Consider the following 21,621-nt stretch of genomic DNA (forward strand, 5'->3'; position numbering starts at 1 on the left):
GCAAGCACAGGAAGAGCTTCTTCCCTGAGGCTGTGACACTGCTGAACCTCTCATCACAGCGCTAAGCAGTAGTGAATCTGTATTTGTGTGCTGTAGCACTTTTTTTATTCGCAGTTATTTTGTAAATAACACTATTCTTTGCATTTCTGGTCAGATGCTAAATACATTTCATTGGCTTTGGATCTGTACTCGGCACAATGACAATAAAGGTGAATCTAATCTAATCTAATCTCTGCAGTAGAGAAACCAATTACTGGTGCTCAGTGTATCTGCATTCAATACACAGGAGTGAATCTGAGATTCCAGTTTCCCCCACTTCAATATCCCATCTACTCCCAATCTGACCAATCTATCTATGGGCTGTTGTAACAAGGTTAATTAACAACTTCATCTTTTAAAGTTCAAAGTAAATTTCTTATTGAAGTACATATATATCACTAAATACAACCTGAGATTCATTTTCTTTCAGGCATTCTCAATAAATCCAAAATTGAATAATAGATATAATAGAATCAGCGAAAGAACACAGGAGCTTTGGCATTCAACCAGAACGCAAAAGACAACAACCTGTGCAAATACATTTCAGTGATAGGCAAGTGAAGTTGAGTGAATGTATCCCCTTGGGTTCAAGAGCCTGATGGTTGAGGGGTAATAATTGTTCCTGAACCTGGTGGTGTGAGACTTGAGACTCCTGAACCTTCTTCCTCTTGACAGCATTGAGAAGAAGGCATGACCTGGGTGATGGGGGTCCCTGATGATGGATGCTGCTTTCCTGTGACAACAGTTCATGTAGATGTGCTCAATGGTGAGGAGGGCTTTACTCATGGGCTGTTTCCACTACTTTTTGTTGGACTTTCCAACCAAGGGCTTTAACGTTTTCTTTCCAGGCTATGATGCAGCCAGTCAATATACTCTCCATTACACATCTACATAAGTTTACCAAAGTTTTAGAATCTTGACAAACTCCTAAACTTTCATCTGGCCATCCAGTCTCAATACTAAGTTCTACAACATCAAGTCACTCACTTTTCCTCACTGTATCAGAACTGAAATCCAGAAGCAACATTCTGATATAAGTGACCTTATTTCTAGGGCTGTCACGGTCAAGTGCATGAGCAAGTATTACCCTCGTTATATTTATATTTTCTGCTTTCATTAGCTTCAAGATGGAGCCAGTGAATGGTGACTCATTGCAATCTACTCTCAGCAAATCTGTTCATTACATCTGTTATAACTGTTGTATGTTTGGAAAGATCTGCCTAATGGTATACAAAACAAAGCTTTTCACTCTACTTTGTGACAATAATAAGCCAATTATAATTAATTTTGTCTTGGCTTTCCAAGGGTTCTCTATGAGAAAATCTGTTCTAATGCTGCGGCTCCATATTAGACCAATTACCCCTTTGAGTGAAGTTCCAATATAAAGGCATAATGGTGTAATCCTCCCAATTGTGAACCAACAGGATGCCAGTTTCCTCAGAGTATTTTTCATTTCTTTGCTTGTTTACTTGACAGCTATGTCCTATTAATGCCAAAGGACCATTTGTAAAATAAACAGTTATGTTCTTGCCAAGCATTTATCTTTTGAAGTTTTTGCTTTAAAGGAATATAAGTGCCATACCATGATGAACAACTAATCTTGCACTGAGGACAATTGGAAGGAAAGGTGCCTGTGTGTGGTCCAGTCCTTGTTCTTGGAGTATAATCTACACATACTGTCTCATTCACAGTTTATAACTTTTGAATGTTTGTGATAATTTTTTAATGAATTATTTCTTTTACAATTTAGCTGCAGCCTAAGAACTTTGGAAAAGTCTATTATATATTTTGGAACCTACAGTATCTGCAGAGACCCTGGATTAATTTAACAATGTCCTTGTGTCTGTATAAGCAGTAGGTTTACACATGCCAGTTTGTATTTGTGCAAATTCCTTGAATCAGACAAGCCTCTCAACTGCAGTACTTTAGATAAGCCCATCACCCGTACTGGGCCACAGGCCACTGACAGACTCTGTCCTGGCTCCCAGGGATGAGGTCTTTGGAGCTTCTGATGGTGTTTCTGCTGCTCTGGGTTTTTACAGGATGGGGTTCTAGCCCCATTTCCCCCCCCCCCTTTCACACCAGGCTTAAGCCCACCATGGAGTCCAACTGCAATGTTTCTGGATTTATTTGTGAATATTTTGAAGATCGGCACAGTAGCGTAGCGGTTAGCAAAATGCTTTACAGTATCAGTAATCGGGGTTCAATTCCCGCCCTGCCTGTGAGGAGTTTGTACATTCTCGCCGTGGCTGGATGGGTTTCCTTCGGGTGCTCTGGTCTTTCCCACAGAACAGGTTAGGGTTAGTAATTTGCAGGCATGCAATGTTGCCGCTGGAAGTAGGGTGATATTTGCAGGCTGCACCCAGCACGTCCTTGGGCTGTGTTGGCCATTGACACAACCACCATATTTCACTGTATATTTTGATGGGCATTTGAGAAATAAAGCTTTTGTTCAGAACTGCATTCTATGGTGTTAACTGGGGGAAGATGGAATGGTGAAGGGTCTTTGTCCTGAGCTGTTACCTCTGTTTGCCTTGCCATAGAAGTTGTCCTGCCTGCTGAGCATTTCTAGCATTTTCTCTTGATTTTTCAAAATCCTAGCATCTGTGTTTTTATAAATTTCTGGAATCTGACATAAATCTATGGTACAAATTGCTAAGGAAAGCATCTGTTCAGTAATTCAACCCTCCCTTTCCCTGAAGCTAAATTTCTTTCATGTTTTAAAGACATTAAAACAATTAACTGCATTCAGAAAATGAGGGAGAGCCTGGTATTCATAACAGTAACATCTTGTCGCTATGATTTCAGCAAAAATTAATTGCTTGACATAAATTCCTTAGTGTCATTTCTGAACTTCCTGTTGACTATTGAGAACACAATGGATTTAAACTGGTTATCCCAGTGTCATACTCTTGATTAAAAATTCAATCTTCTGGCTATTGCACAATTGCTTCTAACAGCAGCATGACTTCCCATCCACTGAAACTAATTTATGTAAATTCCTGCATCTATTTCCTTGTAGGATTCTTTGACCTCAGTATTGTGTGAAAGTGTTATAATCCACTTTACTATGATAGCAAACTGAATCTGAAATGCTCTTGTGTCCTATTAAACACAATCAATGGAACTGTCAGCAGGAAATCTCAGTGGTCACATAGATGATACTTGGAAAGCTAAATACTGAAAATGCTGGAAAGTAAAAATAATTAAAAATAAAGTGCAGGAAATAGTAAGTCAAGTACTATCTCTGCATGTATGTGAGTGAGTGAGTGAGACATTTAAAACAGATTCCGAGAGAGAAAGAATGAGAGAAAGAGAGAGAGAGAGAGAGAGAAAATATCAAAGATAAACTTCTATGTTCGTCAGCAAATTTGTCTCAATGTTGGTCCTCAGTGGGAAAATAAGGAAATACATACTGGACCATTTTGCAAAACGTGTCCCGTCAGTCTTCAAATATAATTTATGCTTCAATTTAGCTGCAACTTTAATTCTCTTTACCTGCTCTCACTTAGACCTCTGTGTCTTCATCCTCATGCTCTATTCCCTTGGAGCCTGATACAAGCTTGAGGAATAGTAATTTTTCTTCCAACTTCTGGATTCAGAATTGAGTTCAGGAGTTTCTGATAATTATCACTTTTAGTTTTTGATTCTCACATTTTTTTTAGATATCCACCCTACCTTTATTCTTGCTATTATTAATAATATCAATTAATTATGCTTGACCTATTTGCATCTTAACCAGACCTCCCTTTTCTTATTCGTTAAAGCTTTAACTTACTTCTTACACCCTGGACAAGGTCAAAGTTCAAAGTAAATTTATTACCAAAGTATATGCCTCCTTAAGATTCATTTACTTGCAGGCGTTTACAGGAAATAAAGAAATATAATAGAAAAACTGCACATGAACGTTGACTGAAAATAACCAATGTTCATAGTTCAAAATAAACTTTATTGTCAAAGTACATGTATATAATGCTAAGATTCATTTTCTTGTGGGCTTCCTCAACAAATCTATAGAATAATAGCAATATCAGGATCAAGGAAAGACTGCACCAACTTGGGTATCAACCGGTGTGCAAAAGACCGCAAACTGTGCAAATGCAAAAAAGAAGAAACAATAATATAAATAAATAAGCAATAAATATCAAGAGCATGAGATGAAAATCAGTTCATTGGTTGTGGGAACATTTCAATGATGGGGCAAGTGAAGTTGAGTGAAGTTATCCCCTGTGGTACAAGAGCCTGATGGTTGAAGGGTTGATTTAGGTGCTGCCCGGCACGTAAATGTCGGCCCAGTTCAGAGCTTTAATCGCCTCATCTGGGCTGACATTTATGTGCCGGGCGGCACCTAATTAACTAGCTTGTTTATTTTGGCTTTTTTCTTAAAGCTGTGCTGGGTGCGCTCCGGCTACCGTTGCACCCCTGCATGCTTCGCGGCCCGGTATCGGTCCATGGCCCGGAGGTTGGGGACCACTGTTCTATGTTATTTCAGCAAGATCAAGGAACTGATTATAGACTTCATGAGAAGGGACCAGAGGTCCATGACCCAATCCTCAATGGAGGATCAGAATCAGATTTATTAATACCAGCGTGTGTCATGGAATTTGTTAACTTAGCAGCAGCAGTTCAATGCAATACATTGAGTGAGAGGTTGTTGTTCTGATACCACTCAGCTAGGTTTTCAATCTCCTTTCTATATGCTGAATCATTACCACCTTTGATTCAACCTGCAATAGTGGTGAAATCAGCAAACTTGAATAGGCGTTGGAGCTGTGCTGTGTCTCCCAGTCATAAACGTAAAGCCAATACATCAAGGGACTAAGCACACAACTTAGTGTAAAGAAGACAAATTATGAAAATTAAAATAAATAATACTGAGAACATGAGTTATCGAGTCCTTGAAATTGAGTCTATAGATTGTGCATTCAGTTCAGTGTTCAGGTGAGAGAAGTTCTCCACACTAGTTCAGGAGCCTGATGGTTGAAGGGTAATAGCTGTTCCTGAATCTAGTGTTTTGAGACCCAAGGTTCCTGTACCTCCTTCCCAATGGCAGCAGTGAGAAGAGACTCACTGGATGGTCTGGATGGTGGGGGGGTCTCTGATCATAGGTGCTGCTTTCTTGTGCCAGTGCTCCTTGTAAATGTTTGTAACTTTTCATTTCATCTCTCCTGCCTGCAAATCTATTGTGAATCTCAATGATCTTTCTCTCCATCTTAAACTCCTGGTTTTACTGAAATGTCATTAACATCAAACATTAGCTCATTTTTTTCCATACACTGACACTGCATGATTTCTTGCATTTCTGTTTTTAATTAATGTAACAGATATATTTAAAATGTCCATTTGATTGACTCAGCCTACTTTTCCAGTTTTTGCAATCTATCCCCTCACTCCACTATGACGCTGAAAAGATCTGCTACTCCATCCCAAAGTTCTAAACTACCCCAATATTCTAAAGTTATTGAATAATAGTTGAGAATATTCAAATTGTCTCAAACAATGATCTATTTTTTCCTTCAGCCAATGCTCAAAGTTTAAAGTCACCAACCTTGAGATTCATTTTCTTGTGGGCATTTACAGGAAACTCAAGAAATACAATAAAGTTTGTGGAAAAACTATACATAACAAAAATTGACAAACATCCAATGTGCAAAAGAGGACAATCATGCCAATTGTAAATAAAAAAAAGTAAATAAATAGTAATGAGAACACGAGATGTAGAGTACTTGAAATTGAGTCTATAGGTTGTGTATCAATTCAGCCTTGGGGTGAGTGAAGTTACCTATGCTGGTTCAGGAGCCTTACAACCACGATCAGCTTTGCATGTATCACCACATTAGGAAATGAACAGTACATAGTGGGAAGTTTTGGATGCTCTTGTGGTATAATTTTCTGTACAGTGTCAGGTTTTATTCCTGGTGGCTTCCTTTCAAAAACAACTAAATGCAGATTTAACAGAATCAGAATCACCGAGTTATATGACATGTAATCTGTTGTTCCGTGGCAGCAGTATAATGCGAAGATTTAAAATTACTATAAATGACAAAAATAAGTAAAGAGAGCACGAAATGGAATAATGAGGTAGTGGTTTATGGACTGCTCAGAAATCTGAGAGTATTTGCACTTCCCTTATCTGTGGCAGAAGAGAAAGATTGTTAAGAATGGTTCAGATTGCTCTCATTTTTGTATGATCCTGTCAGGATTAATCTGATTTCACATGAAGAATTCAAATGAAAACGATACTATATTTTACAAGGAAAACAAGGCGAGAAGATACATGACTAAATGGCTGATGCAAAGGAACAGGGGGACCTTGAAGTGTGTGCCACTAGATCCCTGAGATAGTAGGACACTCAGATAAAAAATGCTTTAGAAGACATTTGAGAAGTTTGACTTTTGTTGGTTGAAATGTAGAATGGATGGTATTGCCAGAACTACATAAGACACAAATTAGCTACCGGTTAGAGTTGTGCGTACAGTTTGCTATAAGGAGGATATGATAGCAATAGAAATTGGGAGAATAAATGTAGAATTTACAATCAGCATCAGGTTTAGTATCACTGACATACGTTGTGAAGTTTATTGTTTGGTGGCAGCAGTACAGTGCATTACATAAAAAAAATATAAATTCCAATAAGAGATAAATATGTTTATAAACTTAAATTAGTAGTGCAAAAAGAGAGGAAAAATAGTGAGGTAGTTTTGGATCTCCCCCCTCCCCCTCCCACTTTCAAATCCCTTACTTGCCCTTCTTTCAATTAGTCCTGACGAAGGGTCTCGGCCCGAAACGTCGATTGTACCTCTTCCTATAGATGCTGCCTGGCCTGCTGCATTCACCAGCAACTTTTATGTGTGTTGCGTGAGGTAGTGTTGGTGGGTTGGTTCATTGACTGTTCAGAAATCTGATGGAGGGGGGGAAGAGGCATTTCCTAAGACACTGAGTGTGTGTCGTCGGGCTCTTGTATCTCCTTTCGGACAGTAGTAATAAGCAGAGAGCATGTCCTGAGTGGTGGGGGATCCTTCATGATGGACTTTACCTTGTTGAGGCATCGCCTTTTGAAGATATAACCATATAACAATTACAGCACGGAAACAGGCCATCTCGGCCTAGTCCATGCTGAACTCTTACTCTCACCTAGTCCCACCGACCTGCACTCAGCCCATAACCCTCCATTCCATTCCTGTCCATGTATCTATCCAATTTAACTTTAAACGGCAACATCGAACCTGCCTCAACCACTTCCGCTGGAAGCTCGTTCCACACAGCTACCACTCTCTGAGTAAAGAAGTTCCCCCTCATGTCATCCCTAAACTTTTGTCCTTTAACTCTCAACTCATGTCCTCTTGTTTTAATCTTCCCCATTCTCAATGGAAAAAGCCTATCCACATCAACTCTATCAATCCCCTTCATAATTTTAAACACCTCTATCAAGTCCCCCCTCAACCTTCTATGCTCCAAAGAATAAAGACCTAACTTGTTCAACCTTTCTCTGTAACTTAGGAGATGAAACCCAGGCAACATTTTAGTAAACCTCCTCTGTACTCTCTCAATTTTATTGACATCTTTCCTATAATTTAGTGATCAGAACTGTACACAATACTCCAAATTTGGCCTCACCAATGCCTTGTTCAATTTTAGCATTACATCCCAACTCCTATACTCAATGCTCTGATTTATAAAGGCCAGCATACCAAAACCTTTCTTCACCACCCTATCCACATGAGATTCCACCTTCAGGGAACTATGCACCATTATTGCTAGATCCCTCTGTTCTACAGCATTCTTCAATGCCCTACCATTTACCATGCATGTCCTATTTTGATTAGTCCTACCAAAATGTAGCAAAATGAGATCCTATCCAGATGTCCTTGATGCTGAGGAAGCTAGTGCCCATGAGGGAGCTGGCTGGGTTTACAACTCTCTGCAGCTTTTTCCAATCCTGTGCAGTTGCCCCTCCATACCAAACAGTGATACAACCAGTTAGAATGCTCTCTGCAGTCCATGGGCCAAAGGAACGTAGGTTTATGTGACCAATGACATGGCAACAAAACTATGGTTATGTGTTAAAACTAGCTAGGCTGAGATTTTTTTTCTGGAACAAAGGAGACTGTGGGGATATTTAATTGAGGAATAGAACACTACTATTGATCTTGACAGTGAGAAAACACCACTTAGCAAGGAGAAGAATATTCAGGATATGTGAAGTTAATTAGTAAAAGCTCTCGAGGGAAGCTAAGGAAAATTATTTTCACTCAATAATTACAGTCAGTATCATTGACGGAGTGTCTGTTCATGGGTTTCTGCTGCTGTAGTCCATTCACTTCAAGGTTTGACATGTTGTGCATTCAGAGATGCTTTTCTGCACATCACTGTTGTAACGCATAGTTATTTGAGTTACTGTTACCTTCCTGTCAGCTTGAACCAGTCAGGCCATTCTCCTGTGCCCTCTCTCATTAACAAGACATTTTAGCCCACAGAACTGCCACTCACTGGATGGTCTTTTGTTTTTCATGCCATTCTCTACAAACTCTAGAGACTGTTGTGTGTTAAATCCCAGGAGATCAGCAGTTTCTGAGATACTTAAACTATCCTGTCTCGCACCACAATCATTCCATGATCAAGGTCACTTAGATCACATTTCATCTCCATTCTGAACAACAAATGAACCTCTTGACCATGTCTGCGTGCTTTTATGCGTTGAGTTGCTGTCACATGATCGGCTGGTTAGCTATTTGCATTAATGAACAGGTGTACTTAATCCAGTGGCCACTAAGTGTATATGGGGCCCTGGAACTGCTGCCTGCAAAAATGATGGAAGCAGGAACCTTCAGCTACATTTGAAAAGAACCTAGAGGAGCGCTGAAAGATTTGTAACCGACCAGGTTATGGACCAATAGTTGGGAAATATAGCTCAGCCATGACCATCCTGCTGTTGTATTCCACATTTCAAACCAAAAAACAGAAACATCTCAAATGCCCTCTTAACAATTTTTCACCTGACTTTCCTACTGTCTAGGGATGTTTTAGCACATGCTTCAAAGTTCTTCTGTTCATTTGCAGTATTCTGTATCCAGCCAAGTATGGCATTAACATAATGGGCCAAATGGCCCTCTTCCTTATTGTAACTTCTTATGGTTCTGTCAAGGTCATTCAGGATTTCCTATCACTTCCATCGTCATGGCAACCAACAGACCCTCGGATTACTTCCAGGAAATGTAATATTATTAACATTGTAGAAATTCATCTCTTTTATAGTTTTGAATTGAATGTTATGCACAAAGAAAAATCCTCTTTTATGAATTTGCCTTTATTAGATTGAACCAGTACTATGCTTCTACTTTCGTTTACATTTTCTATTAATACTCTGGAAGGCTTCCTCAAAATCACCACATATTAAAGCTGACAAAGACTTAAGTTTCTGCACTCATTCCGCATGGCTCAATTACCTGACTTCAGATATCATCAGACTTATCACTCTTTGCAACATCAATTCCCCCCATCTATTTTGGCTACAGAAGTATTCGATACCAGTCTGTTTCAATGTCACATTCTCTAAGTGGAAGTTAAAGGCTGGGGATATATAATGTGACAAACATCGACTGTGTTCATGCAGAACAGTGACTTGAACCGCCAAACCCTTAACCACTGAGTTTGAAAGTGATATAGAAAAGTGTAAAAGGGGAAAAAGGAATATAAAAAAAGGAAATGAAAACACCAATAAAACTCGCTCTTTCTGATGTAAACACAAAACCAAATTTTTGTTAAATATCCTCTAAATTGTCACAATTTTTGTTGCGTTGTCTTAATTGTTGTCAGAGTGACTTCCTATTCACCAAGACCATGGATGTAAACCAAGCAAAGTATAAATATACATAATATATTATTATTTTGCCGATTTCACCACTGGCATCTAGGGCAGCAATTAAGGTTCTCTATCTCTGGTGGCATTCATGGCTTCCTTCCTCATATCACTAGCTTCCCCTTGGTTCACTGTCAGTCATGCAAGTCCTGGGTGGAGATTCAGGGATGCCATCACACTTGGATGTAGAAGGATTCTTCATTGCTGTTTCCATTACAGTTTTGTTTGACCAGTCAGGATTGTTATACCTGAAGTGACCCCCCGAACCTGGAGGACCGGTGGACCACTCTTAGTCTGGCCTCTATCCTTTGACCTTTTGGCATGGGTGACTGTACTGAGAACCAAAGCATAAAGTGCAGACTCCAGCCAACATAGCTCTCTGATTCATTGAGGCACGCAAGCCAGCAAACCACAAAAAGGTCATGGTCCTCTTGGAGAATTATTATTAATTATCGCTTAACTATGTAGTAGTGGGAGGCACATATTAAATATAATGTTTTAAAATGGATTACAAGTCTTTATAAATGCATCTTATTTATTAACAAACTAATTTTGTCTTTGGTTGTATTTATTGTAGTTGTATATTTAAGAAAGAGAAGATCCTTTAGAAAGGATTTCAAAACACTCTGAATTTGCTCTGAATTATAATGAACATTAGTAAATAGGCTTAATGGGATTAACTTTAAGTGGCAAAAGGGATGTTCTGCTAGCGTGAACTTGTTCTGAGTCTAGTTTCCCACTGTTCTGAGGGTGTATTAATTCCATTATTCTGTTCACTATAGTAATAAAGAGAGACGTAAAAATGCTTTAATTAATTATTGGTATCTGACCTGCCCAATATTTAGAATATTTTTAAGAGTGATCAGTTGCCAAGGCAAATTTCTTTTGCATTTGAATGGGGAAGGAAGTCATGCACCAAGAGGGATTATTATAGTGATACTTATCGTCACAGAAATACCAAACTACTTGAAAGTCATTGAAATATTTTCATAGATTAGTCACCACTGTAATATGGGGAAAGGAAGTAACTAATTTATGCATGGCAAGCACTCATAAACTGTGACATGTCAGTGACAAATCTATTAGTAGTTGGCTTATTATTGTCACAAGTACTGAGATATAGTGAAAAGATTTTGTTTGCATACCATCCAGACCAAATGCAAACTATAGTGTTAGGGTCACAAAGAAAGTGCAGTGCAGGTGGACAAGTAAAGTGCAAGTCATGATGAAGTAGCTTGAAATATCAAGAGTTCATCTTTAATGTATAAGAGATCAATTCAAAAGTCTAAACCAATGGGATAGAAGCTGTCCTCGAGCCTTATGGTACATGATCTCAAGCTCCTGTATATATCACCAGACATTGTTTGAGATTTAAAACATGGGTAGATCTCTGCTCTTTTTGATCAAATAGTTTTATAGAATCTTTATACCTGCGTAAGGAAGTTCAAAGTTCCAAGTATATATATGTCACCATATACCACCCTGAGATTCATTTTCTTATGGGCTTTCACAGTAAATACAAGGAATCATGATGGAATCAATGGAAAAACAGCACACAAAACGAACAATCAATGTGCAAAAGGGAACCAAATTGTGCAAATACAGAAATAAAAAAACACAAAATATTAATAATAAATAAATCAATAATGTATATTGAGAACATGAGTTGTAGAGTCCTTGAATGTGAGTCCATAGGTTGTGGAATCAGTTGAGTGTTGGTGAGTGAAGTTATCCACTCTGGTCAGGAGCCTGGTGGTGTGTGTTCTGAGGCTCCTGTATCTCCTTCCTGATGGCAACCTGTATGCAAAAGATAACAAACTGTGCAAATATAAAAAGGAGGAAATAATAATATTAAATAAGCAATAATTATAGAAAAATATTGAAAGTGAGTCCATAGGTTCTGGGAACATTTCAATGATGGGCAAGTGAAGTTCAGTGAAATTATCCACTATAGTTCAAGACCCTGATGGTTGAGGAGTAATAAATGTTCCTGAAGCTGGTGGTGTGGGACCTAAGGCTCCTGTACCTCCTTCCTGATGGCAGCAGTGAGAAGAGAGCGTGGCCTGGATGGTGAGAGGCCTGGATGGTGGATGCTGCTTTCCTGTGACTGTGCTGCTTGTAGATGGGTGCTCGATGGTGGGGTGGGGGGGGGGGGCGGGTGGTGTGTCTTCTCCTGTGATGGACTGGGCTGCATGCAAAACTTTACAGACATCCCACCTCTCCTGGACATTCTGGGAGTCTCCCGCATATTATTAGTGGCTCCCTGATGCCCGCAAATTATATACAATGTTCCGGAAATTGATTTTTTTGAGAGCGAGCGCAAGAGCAAGAGCAAGAAAGCGCGAGACAGCAAGTGTGAGTGAGAGCGACCATGAGAGAGAGAGCGCGCGAGCGAGAGAGAGAGCGAGAGCAAGAAAGCGTGCAAGAGAGCGAGCGCGAGTGAGAGCGACCACGAGCGAGAGAGAGCGAGAGCAAGAACAAGAGCGAGAGAGTTTCAAAAAAAGTCAGAGTGGCAGAGGGTTCCAAAAAAAGAAAATATAAAATGTACATCACCCCAGACTACACTAAAGTGTACCCCTGCCTAATAGGGGTCAAAATAATGAGTGTTGCTCGCTGCAGTTTGCAACAGTGACTTTTCTATTGCCCATGGTGGGTTAAGACTGTAAAAGATACGTTGAGGTGAGTTTAACAGGTGTCATTCGTTCATTATCATAGCTAACATTATTTAAACTAGCTGGCTAGCTGCTAAGGAGCTACTCTATTGCAGACATCCCACCTCTCCCGGGAGTCTCCCGCAAATTGATGGTGCTACCTCCCTGAAAAGAGTTTTTGCTGGGTGGGATGTCTGACTTTATGTAGGCTTTGCTACTTTTGGCTTTACAAAAAGTAAGCAAAAGAAAGCAGTAGATTTACATTTTAATACATCAACAAATTTCTGAAGGGACCCATAAACACTTCACTATTTTTGCCCTCTTTTTGCAGTACTTATTTAAATATACTTGTTTCAATTTAGAGTATATTTTATGTATTGTGCTGTATTGCTACCGCAAAACAGAAAATTTCACAACATATATCTGTGATAATAAACCTGATTCTGATTTGGAGTCGTCTGCAAGAGGCGACACAATAGCAGATTTTGGTATTGTGCTGGAATGCCAGATTAGATTTTGTTCAAGTCAGTTTTGTGGGACTTAAACTCTCAAATATTAGCACAGAGGTAAGATGGCAAACCACCAAGCTACAGATGACAGTCCATCTGAGTAGCCTCCATCCTGATGGAATGAACATCGATTTCTTTAACATCTGCTCCAAATAGGCTTCAATTATGCTGGTGCCTAAGAAGAACATAGTAACCTGTTTTAATGACTATGATGAAGTTCTTAGAGAGGTTGGTGATGCAACATATTACCTCCCGCCTAAGAAGTGACTAGGATCTGCTCCAATTTGCATATCATCACAACAGATCCACGGTAGATGCCATTTTATTGGCTCTTCTCTCATCTCTGGAACACCTGGGCAGCAAAGATGCATACATCAGGATGCTGTTCATTGACTGCAGCTAGGCGTTCATTACTATCATCCGCTCTAAACTACTCTCAATACCTCCTTGTCCATCTGGATCCTTGCTTTCCCCAGTGAGATCAGATTGGCAACAACTCTTCTACAATCTCCATCAGCACAGGTGTACCACAAGTGTGTTTAGTCCCCTACTCTACTCATTTTATAATTATGACTGTGAGGCTAAGAAATGATTGATCAACATATAGGAGCGAGATTGAAATTCTGGCTGAGTGGTGCCACAACAACAACCTCTCATTCAATGTCAGCAAGACTAAGGAGCTGATTATTGACTTCAGGGGGAGGAAACCGAAGGTCCATAAGCCAGTCCTCATTGGGGGATCAGAGGTGGAGAGGGTCAGCAACTTTAAATTCCTCGGTATTTTCATTTCAGAGGATCTGTCCTAGGTTCAGCACATAAATGTCATTATGAAGAAACCATGGCTGCACCTCTTTCTTAGAAGTTTGAGAAAATTCGGCTTGTCATCTAAGACTTTCACAAACTCCTAAAGCTGTCCAGTGAAGAGTTTATTGACAGGTTTCTTCATGGCCTGGTATGGAGACACAAATGCCCTTGAATGAAAGAGCCTACATAAAGCAGTGGATACAGCCTAGTCTATCATGGGTAAAGCCCTCCACACCATTGACCATATCTACATGGAGCACTGTCGCAGGAAAGCAGCATTCATCATCAAGGACCCCCACCATCCAGGCCATACTCTCTTCTCTCTGCTGCCATCAGGAAGAAGATACAGGAACTTCAGGACCCACTCCACTAGGGTCGGGAACAGTTATTACCCCTGAACCAACAGGCTCTTGAATCAGAGGGGATAACTTCACTCAACTTCACTTGCCTTATCACTTGGGACTCACTTTCAAAGAATCTTTATCTCATGTTCTCAATATTTATTGCTTATTTATTTATTATGATTATTTTTTTTTCTTTTTGTACTTGCACAACTCACCATCATTTGTACATTGGTTATTTGTCCACCTTTTTGGTTTCATTAATTTTATCATGCTTCTTGTATTTACAGTGAATGCCTGCAAAAAATGCATCTCTTTGATAATAAATTTACTTTGAACCTTGAACTTTGAACTTTCTGGTGTTTTCCCCCCTTCCCCTTCTCTCTTTTTCCATTACCCACTCTGGTTCCCCTCTTACCCTTTCTTCCATGGTCCACTCTCCTCTCCTAGCAGATTCCTCCTTTTTCAGCCTTTTCCCCTTTCCCTATTACCTCCCCCTTTCTCTTCCTACTTTATTATTCTGACATCCGCCCCTTCCTTTTCAGTCCTGATGAAGTTCTTGGCCAAAAACGTTGACTGTTCATTCATTTCCATGAAAGCTGTTTGAGCTGCTGGGTTCTTCCGTGATTTTGTATGTGTTACTCTGATGGCACTTACTGTCCAGTTCTTGCTCTAGGTGTCATTAGGAAGATCACTTTAAACTATTTCACCATGGGTCAGTTACTTTAGACTACATATGTGAGACAATTCCACAACTTCCATGGCAATATGCTCTCTTCTCACAGCTGCCAATAGGAAGAAGGTTCAAGACCCCCAGGGCTCGCACCACCAGGTTCATGAACAGTTACAACCCCTCAACCATCAGGCTCTTGAAGCAAAGGGTATAACTTCTCTCAACCTCACTTGCCCCATCATTGAAATGTTCCCACAACTAATGCTCCCTACACACCTCCCTTGTCCATTTGTCCCTCCCCACTGATCTCCTTCCTGGCACTTATCTTTGCAAGCAGAACAAATGCTACAACTGCTCCCTACACCTCCTCCCTCACTACAACTCAAGGCCCCAAGCAGTACTTCCAGATGAGGCGACACTTCACCGGTGAGCCTGTTGGGATCATCTACTGTATTCAATGCTCCTGGTGTGGCTCCTGTATATCGGTGAGACCTGACATAGATTGGTAGACCACTTTGCTGAGCACCTACGCCCTGTCCGCCAGAGAAAGCGAGATCTCCCAGTGGCCACACATTTTAATTCCTCTTTTCATTCACATTCTGACACATCAGTGCATGGTCTCATATACTGCTGCAATGAGGCCACTCTCAGGCTGGAGGAGCAACACCTTGTATTCCATCTGGGTAGCCTCCAACCTGATGGCGGCATGAACATCAATTTCTCAAAATTCTGGTAATCACCCCCCTTCACCATTCCCCATTCCAATTTCCCTCTCTCACCTTATCTCCTCACCTGGCCATCGCCTCCCTCTGGTGCTCCTCCCCCTTCCCTTTCTTAAAGGACTTCTGCCCTCTCCTATCAGCCCTTCTCTAGCCCTGTATCTCTTTCACCAATCTGTCAATTTCCCAGCTCTTTACTTCTCCCCTCCCCTTCTTCTGGTTTCACCTATCACTTTGTGTTTCTTCCTCCCCACCCCCCACCTTCTTACTCTGACAGCTAATCTTTTTTTTCTCCAGTTCTGCCAATGGGTCTCGGCCGGAAACATTGACTGTACTCTTTTTCCATAGATGCTGCCTGGCCTGCTGAGTTCCTCCAGCAATTTGTGTGTGTTGCTTGGATTTCCAGCATCTGCAGATATTCTCTTGTTTGTGATTGGACCACAATTAATGGAATCACTTTCAAGGGCTCTTCATCTCATGTTCTAAATAGTTATTGTTTGTTTATTTATTATTATTGCTTCTTCTTTTTGCATTTGCCTGGATTGTTGTCTTCTGCACTCCAGTTGAATGTCCTAGTTGGGCGGACTTTCTTTGATTCTGTTACAGTTATTATTCTCTAGACTTGTTGATTATGTTCACAAGAAAATGAATCTCAGGGCTACATATGTTACATATATGTACTTAGTTAACAAACTCTGAACTTTGAACATACTCCAATAGTGGTACAGAATTTAAATTCCTGTTTATATTAGCTATGATGGAACATGAACATTTGAGTACCATTATCAGTTCGCTAAAATATGTTGTAACAAGTATGTCTGAGATTCCATTCTGATCTGGTTGGTCTGGTGTTCAGACAGAAACGTGCCTATCAGTCATGACCTGTCTCTTCCTGTTTACTTACTGAGTGTGTTATATCTCGGTACCTTCTTGCAGTGATGTCACAAAACATACTTTAATAATTAAGACAAAATGTTGGAGTCCTGGGCTGAAGTCTCTGAGATTCCTCATACCTTGCTTTTCTTTCCTTGATAAGGCATCAGTGACTCACTAATCATCAAATTTGAGTATAAAAGCCAAGGTGATTGAGCCACTGTTACCAACTGCCATACTGTGCCTTGTTTAGCAAGTGGAGGCAGTTTGGCGAAGAACTGGGTACCTTCAAGGTTGCTTTGTTCTGAGTGTGCCAAGTTTCTTGAGTTTTGTTGGAACTACACTCTTCCTGGCAAGTTTACCACATTTCTGACAAATAGCATGTAGATGGTAGAAAGGCATTGTTGTATCAGGAGGAGTTTTACTCACTGCTCTTTACGTGGCTGGTCCAGTTGATATTTTTATCGGCGATATCTCCAGGGTGTTGATGAAGGGGTCTCAATAATGGAAATGCAGTTGCATATCACAGGTAGACCAGGAGACTGCCATTTGTTGGAGATGGTTATTATCCAGCACATGTGTGCTGCCAGTGTTACCTCTCAGTTGTTCAAGCTTGTTGTTCAAGAATGTTGCCTGGATCTTGCTGCACACAGATTAGGGCTGCTTCACATTATGAGGTGTTGCAATTCTAATGTGCGTCTTGGTATGTTGTAATCCAGGCACCGGAGAAAGTGGAAAAAGCACGTTCATCAAACAAATGAGAATTATCCATGGATCTGGATATTCTGAGGAAGACCGAAAAGCCTTTGCAAAGTTGGTCTACCAGAACATAATTACTTCAATGCAGTCTATTACAAGAGCAATGGACACCTTGAATATACAATATCAATTTCCGGAAAATAAGGTAAGAATGCAATGTTTAATGTTAAAAAATCGTTACTATTCCATTTCTTTGTTCTTGGAACTGCTTTGTCTGACTCAGAATGATAGTCCTGTCTATCCTTAAAAGACAGCTGTTATTAAAACATCAGTCTGAGCAAATGAGAAAATAGGTGAGGTGTAGCTTTCAATATCGGCTGGCTGGGAATGCATCCTGTGTATGTTAGGAAATTACAAGAGAAAGAATAATGCCAGATATCATAATTAACAGAAATCATTGGCCGCACCAGTTTCTCTGTATCTGCATAGCCAGCAGTGTGAGTTTAGAACTTGCATTCAGTGGACACTTTATTTAGTACATCTGTGCACCTGCTCATTAATACCAATATTTAATCAGCCCATCATACAATAGCAAGTCAATGCATAGAAGCATGCAGAGTTTCACTTGTTGTTCATATCAAACATCAGAATGGAGAAGAAATGTGATCTAAGTGACTTCGACCTTGGAGTGATTGTTGATACCAGACGGGCTGGTTTGAGTATCTCAGAAACTGCTGATCTCCTGGAATTTTCATGCATGACTGTCTAGAGTTTACAGAGAATGGAGTGAAAAGCAAAACAAAACCTGGAAAGTGGCAGATATGTGGGTGAAACGCCTTGTTAATGAGAGGACTCAGAGGAGAATGGCCAGACTGATTCAAGTTGACAGAAAGACGACAGTAACTAATATAACTACATGTTACAACAGTGGTATGCAGAAGAGCATCTCTGAATGCAGAACAGGTGGAACCTTAAAGTGAATGGGTTACAGGAGAGGAAGACCAACCATGGTCTAATCTTGTTGCTAATAAATTGGCTGCTGAATGTATTTTTCTTGGGAGATAGATGTCATGAACCAACATTTATTCTGCATCCCTAACTGCCAGTAAGTAATTTGCTGGGCTAGTTCAAACCCAGCAAAAAAAATAAACGCTGCTCAAAGAACACGGCAGGTCAGGCAGCATCCGTAGAGAAAAATGGACAGTTGACACTTCAAGTCAAGTCCCTTCATCTGGGCAAGAGTTGCAACTCAAATTCAATTGCTTTTCTCTTGGTCTGCAGTCACACATTGACCTGGTAGGATAAACATGACAGATCTTCCCTAAAGGGCATCGGAGAACGTAATGAGTTTTTGAAACAAAGCTGTCATTTTATGATTGCCTTCCATGTTGATGTAATTGAATTTAAATACCCCATTGCTGTAGTGGGATTTGGTCATATCGCTCAGAAATTCACATTTATCACAGTACCACATATTCTATCTGATTCTGAAATTCAATTCCATTGAAATTAAATGTTGAAAGATAAGAAGAACATCTGGCAATTTTAAATAATATCAGAGTAACATATCAGGACTGAAATTCCTGGGCTGCTTCTCCATATCATGAATGCATGATTGTAGAACAAGCCATCAGCAACATAACTACACGATACTAGTACGATCATTCGAGTCGAGTATGATCTCCTAAGGGGTTGTCTGCTGATGTGTCCTCAGGTGGCTGTAGAGACTGATCTGGGTTCCATATCTTCTGAGGAGCTTCCAGACCTTACAATCCTGACACTTCTCTACTTGCTGATTGCCATGGGACTTATTTGGGATGTTATGGTGGATTCCTTTAACGCAGGGGTCGCCAACCTTTTATGCACTGCGGACCTGGTTAGTATTGACAATATTCTTGCGGACCAGCCGACCCGGGGAGGGGGGAGGTTTTCAAGTAGGGTTAAACTCACCTCAACATGTCTTTCACAGTTAGGGTTGCCAACTTTCTCACTACCAAATAAGGGACAAAAGTAGCAGTCAAATATGGGACAGTGTTTACCCCAAGAAAGACTACCATGACCATGAAGCCTTGCGCGGGCACCTGTGTGCGCATACATGTACGTGCTGATTTTTTTTCCCCACAAATCGGTTTTGACTTAATCTTCCCGACTATACTGTACATATATTATTTCTACTTTATATAGGCTGTGTATTTATCATATCGTTCCTGCTTTTACTATATGTTAGTGTTATTTTAGTTTTTATGTGTTATTTGGTATAATTTGGTAGGTTAGTTTTTGGGTCTGGGAATGCTCAAAAATTTTTCCCATATAAATTAATGGTAATTACTTCTTCGCTTTACGCCATTTCGGCACGAAAGGTTTCATATGAACGCTCTACCTTAGTGGGGGAAATACGGGACAAGGGCGGTCCCATATGGGACAAACCAATTTAGCCCAATTTACGGGATGTCCCGGCAATATGGGACAGTTGGAAGTCCTATGTTCAAGTTCAACAGTGCGTGACAGGGAATGAGGAAAGGTGCAGCTGACTGATATCGTTTCCTCTCGGCCCGGTAGCACATGCTTTGCGGCCTGGTACCGGTCCGCGGCCCGGTAGTTGGGGACCGCTGCTTTAATGGATAATGGCTTTGTTTAACAGGGGGAGTCTAATGCACAGGCAGCCACAAGACTACCCCTGACAGATTGGGGTCAGGGTCCAGCGACATGGAATGCAAATTGACTGGGGACTTCCTCCACCTTCACTGCCATTGTGATGTATCATCATCTTTCGTCTGTTCCACCTTTGAGATCTAGGTTCAATTGCTCTTTGTACGGAACCTCCCCCTTGAGCTTACTGCTATGGGTAACCCTTCCAGGAACTAACTGGCAGATGACCAAGCACCAGATAACAGTGCTGTCGGGATCTCCGGAACTCAGAAGCCTCTCCAACAAGATAAGGTGACGATCCTCGGAGAAGACGTAATACTGCATTGGATTCAACATTCTGTCTTTTGAAATCGGAAGGGAAAATTATTATAAAGCAACCCAAAAGTAATTGATATAATATCCTCTTAGTGGCCACTTTATTAGGTACAGGAGGCACACTGTTCTGTGTTCAGAGATGCTTTTCTGCACACCACTGTTGTAACACACGGTTATTTGAGTTACTGTTGCCTTCCTGTCAGCTTGAACCAGTCTGGCTATTCTCCTCTGACCTCTCTCACTGATAGGGAGCTTTTGCCCACAGTACTGCCACTCACTGGATGATCTTTGTTTCTCGCACCATTCTCTAAACTCTAGAGCCTAGTGCTTGTGAAAATCCCAGGAGATCAGCAGTTTCTTGTAGTTGTGTTTAATACAAAAATGTTGGCCAGACACCAGCAAAACTCCCTGCTATTTTTCAAACAATATGAGATTTAATAGTCCCCTGATCAGGCGAAAACAGATAATGCTGAGCTTATTGAATAATCCCAAAGGACAGAACTGCCCTATCATAATATCAGATGCTAAGAATCTGAAATGAAAACAGTAACTGCTGGAAAATTTCAAGGAGGTCAAGAAGGGAGTGGAAGGAGAAATAGGACTTCCACCTGGAACATTAATTCTTCTTGCCTTATCTTATCTATCGCCATTTTTATTTGAGTATTAAGAAATATTAAGTACCACACACAAAATGCTGGAGGAATTCAGCAGGTCAGGCAGCATCTATAGAAAAGAGTAAACAGTCGGCATTTTGGGCTGAGACTTCAGGATTTTGTGTGTGTTGCTTTGGATTTCCAGCATCTGCAGATTTTCTTATGTTAAGAAATATTACCTGCTTGGCAGGGTGCCTTTGGGCGGACTGAGTTACTTCACTGTCAAATATTCTCATGTGGCTGATCTCCTCTCATGAAGTGTTTCTGTCATTTGCCAGTAAAATCAACTCTTTAAGGCAGCCAGCATTTATTGGCAGTGACAAGAAACAAGGATAGAGAGATGGAAAGGGAAATATTTCATATAGAGCTTACTACTCATTATATATCTTAAAAATAAACAAAAATCTTGTGTAAAATATAATACTTAACATCTTGTAAGATCTGTTTTGTTCTCTCTTTAATTCTAGACAGTACTGTAGTATCTCTCTCATCGCTTATGCTAGGAGTTTGCTAGCTTGTATCAAACATCACAAAGCTTCTTTTATGTTGAATGCGGCAACAAAAAATAAATTCAAGAGGTTCTACAGATGCTGGAAATCCAGAGCAACACACACAAAATGCCGAAGGAATCCAACAGGTCAGGCAGCATCCATGGAAATGAATAGACAGTCGGTGTTTTGGGCTGTTTTAGACAGTCGGGACTGGAAAGGAAGTGGGGAGGAAGCCAGAATAAAAAGGTGGTGGATGGAGGATGTAGTACAAGCTGGAAGGAGATCGGTGAAGCCAGGTGGAATGGGGATGGGGGCGATGAAGTAAGATGCAGGGAGATGATAGGA

The 21,621-nt window shown here is 40.5% G+C and overlaps 1 protein-coding gene across 2 annotated transcripts in view; it reads left to right on the forward strand.

Moving 5' to 3' along the window:
• The window catches only part of LOC140187958 (guanine nucleotide-binding protein subunit alpha-14-like), an 82,422-nt gene that overhangs the window by 35,156 nt on the left and 25,645 nt on the right, over positions 1–21,621 (forward strand). For both annotated transcript variants that reach the window (XM_072243819.1, XM_072243820.1), the window contains exon 2: positions 17,189–17,373. In XM_072243819.1, coding sequence (XP_072099920.1) covers positions 17,189–17,373 — 185 coding nt within the window. The remainder of the gene's footprint in view (positions 1–17,188; positions 17,374–21,621) is intronic.

The sequence above is a fragment of the Mobula birostris genome, chromosome 26 (assembly GCF_030028105.1).
Source record: "Mobula birostris isolate sMobBir1 chromosome 26, sMobBir1.hap1, whole genome shotgun sequence".
NCBI classification, from domain to species: domain Eukaryota; kingdom Metazoa; phylum Chordata; class Chondrichthyes; order Myliobatiformes; family Myliobatidae; genus Mobula; species Mobula birostris.